The 3,601-nt window shown below is 54.1% G+C and overlaps 1 protein-coding gene across 1 annotated transcript in view; it reads right to left on the bottom strand.

Annotated features, from left to right (window-relative positions):
* Window positions 1-422: 422 nt before the first annotated feature.
* The window catches only part of LOC124027240 (high affinity cAMP-specific and IBMX-insensitive 3',5'-cyclic phosphodiesterase 8A-like), a gene marked incomplete at its 3' end in the record, with an annotated part of 52,293 nt that continues 49,114 nt past the window's right edge, over window positions 423-3,601 (bottom strand). Inside the window, exon 11 of the mRNA XM_046339703.1 lies at window positions 423-492. Coding sequence (XP_046195659.1) covers window positions 423-492 — 70 coding nt within the window. The remainder of the gene's footprint in view (window positions 493-3,601) is intronic.

Below are 3,601 nucleotides of genomic sequence, written 5' to 3'. Positions count from 1 at the left end.
GGAACAGCTACAGGGATTGACTTGTGTCATGTGACAGGAACAGCAGGGACTAGGGTGGTCATGTGACAGAACCTTGACAGAACGAGGACTAGGAGTGGTCATGTGACAGAACCTTGGGACTAGGAGTGGTCATGTGACAGAACCTTAGGACTAGGGTGGTCGTGACAAACCTTGAGGACTAGGAGTGGTCAAGTGACAGGAACGAGGACTAGGAGTGGTCATGTGACAGAACCTTGAGGACTAGGAGTGGTCATGTGACAGAACCTTGAGGACTAGGAGTGGTCATGTGACAGAACCTTGAGGACTAGGAGTGGTTATGTGACAGAACTAAATTACACAGATATCCTATATGACTATATGACTGTATGACACTGTGTAGTAAATGACAGAGTTGTGTAAGTCATTGTATGAAACGTAGGCACCTTGGTGATTGGGCTTCGATGGTCATGGAGTGGATTCTGGCCATGGAGGAGTGTCTTCTCTGGGAACTGCCTGGAAACATGAGGACAAACTCAACCTGAGCTTTATATCCAACTGATACGTTCAGCAGCCAATAACACAGGACTGTTTTACTAGTTTTACTAACGGGAACCAGCCTGCATTAAATGAGGTCTACAAAGTGACTAAAAGAGGAAAGTAGGAGAGACGAGGAGAGGAGGGAGGAGAGACATGGAGAGACGTGGAGAGGAAGACGAGGGGAGAGGAAGACGAGGAGAGGAAGACGAGGTGAGGAAGACGAGGAGAGGAAGAGGAGGAGAGGAAAACGAGGAGAGGAAAACGAGGAGAGGAAGATGAAGGAGAGCGAGAGAAGATGAGAGAAGAAGACGAGAGAAAAACGAGGAGAGGAAAACGAGGAGAGGAAACGAGGGAAGGAAAACGAGGAAAGCGAGGAAGACGAGAAGAAAAACGAGGAGAGGAAGCGAGGAAGGAAAACGATGAGAGGGAAGACAAGAAAAAGATGAGGAGAAGGAAACGAAGAAAACGAGGAAGAGGAAGACGAGGAAGGAAGACGAGAGAGAGGAAGACGAGGGAAGGAAGACGAGAGAAAGACGTGGAAAAGACGAGGAGAGGAAAACGAGAAGAGGAAGACGAGGAGAGGAAAACGAGGAGGGAAGACGAGGAGAAGGAGAGACGAGGAGAAGGAGAACGAGGAGAGGAAGACTAGGAAGGAAGAGGAGGAAGGAAGAGGAGGAGAGACATGGAGAGAAGAGAAGATCAGAGGAAGACGGAAGGCGAGAAGACGAGGAGGAAAGGAAGACGAGAGAGGAAGACGAGGAGAGGAAGAGACGAGGACGAAGACGGAGAGGAGGACTAGAGAGGAAGACGAGAGCGGAAGAGGAGGAGAGACATGGAGAGACGTGGAGAGGAAGATCAGGAGGAAGACGGGAAGGCGAGGAAGACGAGGAGGAAGGAAGACGAGGAGAGGAAGACAAGGAGAGGAAGACGAGGAGTTGAAGACGAGGAGTGGAAGACGTGGAGAGAAAGATGAGGAGGGGAAGGCGAGGAGAGGAAAACGAGGAGAGACATGGAGAGGAAGACGAGAGAGAGGAAAACGGGAGGGAAAAACGTGGAAGGAAGACGTGGAAGGGAAAACGTGGAGAGGAAGATGTGGAGAGAAAATGAGGAGAGGAAGACAAGGAGAGAAAGATGAGGAGAGGAAGACGAGGAGAGGAAGACGTGGAGAGGAAGACGAGGAGAGACATGGAGAGGAAGACGAGGGAGAGGAAGACGAGGAGAGGAAAACGTGGAGAGGAAAACGAGAGAGGAAAACGTGGAGAGGAAGAAAACGGAAGGAAGACGTGGAAGGAAAACGAGGAGAAGGAAGACGAGAGAGGAAAGACGAGGAGAGGAAGACGAGGAGAGAGAAACGAGGAGAGGAAGACTAGGAGAGGAAGAGGAGGAGAGGAAGAGGAGGAGAGACATGGAGAGACGTGGAGAGGAAGATCAGGAGGAAGACGGGAGGAAACGAGGAGGAGAGGAAGACGAGGAGAGGAAGACGAGGAGAGGAGAGACGAGGAGAGGAGAGACGAGGAGAGGAGGACTAGGAGAGGAAGACGAGAGAGGAAGAGAGACATGGAGAGGCGTGGAAGGGAAGATCAGGAGGAAGATGGGAAGGCGAGGAAGACGGAGGAGAGGAAGACGAGGAGAGGAAGACAAGGAGAAAGACGAGGAGTGGAAGACGAGGAGTGGAAGATGAGAGAGGAAGACGAGGAGAGGCGAGAGAGGAAAACGAGGAGAGGAAGACAAGGAGAAGAGAGACGAGGAGAGGAGAGACGAGGAGAGGAAGACTAGGAGAGGAAGACGACGAGGAGAGGAAGAGGAGGAGAGACATGGAGAGACGTGGAGAGGAAGATCAGGAGGAAGACGGGAAGGCGAGGAAGACGAGGAGGAGAGGAAGACGAGAGAGGAAGACGAGGAGAGGAGAGACGAGGAGAGGAAGGACGAGGAGTGGAAGATGAGAGAGGAAAACGAGAGAGAGCGAGAGAAGGAAAACGAGGAGAGGAAGACAAGGAGAAGAGAGACGAGAGAGGAGAGACGAGGAGAGGAAGACTAGGAGAGGAAGACGAGGAGAGGAAGAGGGAGGAGAGACATGGAGAGACGTGGAGAGGAAGATCAGGAGGAAGACGGGAAGGCGGGAAGACGAGGAGTGGAAGACGAGGGTGGAAGATGAGGAGAGGAAGACAAGGAGAGGCGAGGAGAGGAAGACGAGGAGAGGAGAAACGAGGAGAGGAAGACGAGGAGAGGAAAACGAGGAGAGGAAAACGAGGAGGAAGACGAGGAAGAGGAAACGAGGGGAGGAAAACGAGGAGATACGTGGAGAGGGAAGACAAGGAGAGGAAGACGAGGAGAGGAAGACTAGGAGAGGAAGACGAGAGAGGAAAACGAGGAGAGGAAGACGAGGAGAGGAAGACGAGGAGAGGAAGACGAGAAGAAAGAAAACGAGAGGAAGACAAGGAGAGACGATGGAAGGAAAGACGGAGAGGAAGACGAGAGAGAGGAAAACGAGGAGGGGAAGACGAGGAGGAAGACGAGAGAGGAAGACGAGGGAGAGGAAGACGAGGAGAGGAAGACGAGGAGTGCCAGTCCTCTCTGTGCCAGTCCTCTCACCATCCCTCCCTCCTCTCCTCTCACCCTCCCTCCCTCCCCCCTCTCTGTCCCAGTCCTCTCACCATCACTCCCTCCCTCCCTCTCTGTCACCAGTCCTCTCACCATCACTCCCTCCCTCCCTCTCTGTCCCAGTCCTCTCACCCTCCCTCCCTCCTCCCTCCCTCCCTCCCTCCTCCTCCCTCCCTCCCTCCCTCCCTCCCTCCTCCTCCCTCCTCCCCTCCCTCTCTGTCCCAGTCCTCTCACCATCCCCTCCCCCTCCCTCCCTCCCTCCCTCTGTCCCAGTCCTCTCACCATCACTCCCTCCCTCCCTCTCTGTCCCAGTCCTCTCACCATCGCTCCCTCCCTCCCTCTCTGTCCCAGTCCTCTCACCATCCCTCCCTCCTCTCCTCTCACCCTCTCTCCCTGCCTCCCTCGCTGTCCCAGTCCTCTCACCATCCCTCCCCCCTCTCTGTCCCAGTCCTCTCACCATCACTCCCCCTCCCTCTCTGTCCCA

The sequence above is a fragment of the Oncorhynchus gorbuscha genome, unplaced genomic scaffold, assembly GCF_021184085.1.
Source record: "Oncorhynchus gorbuscha isolate QuinsamMale2020 ecotype Even-year unplaced genomic scaffold, OgorEven_v1.0 Un_scaffold_3030, whole genome shotgun sequence".
Lineage (NCBI taxonomy): Eukaryota > Metazoa > Chordata > Actinopteri > Salmoniformes > Salmonidae > Oncorhynchus > Oncorhynchus gorbuscha.
This window is presented reverse-complemented; position numbering and strand designations above follow the sequence as displayed.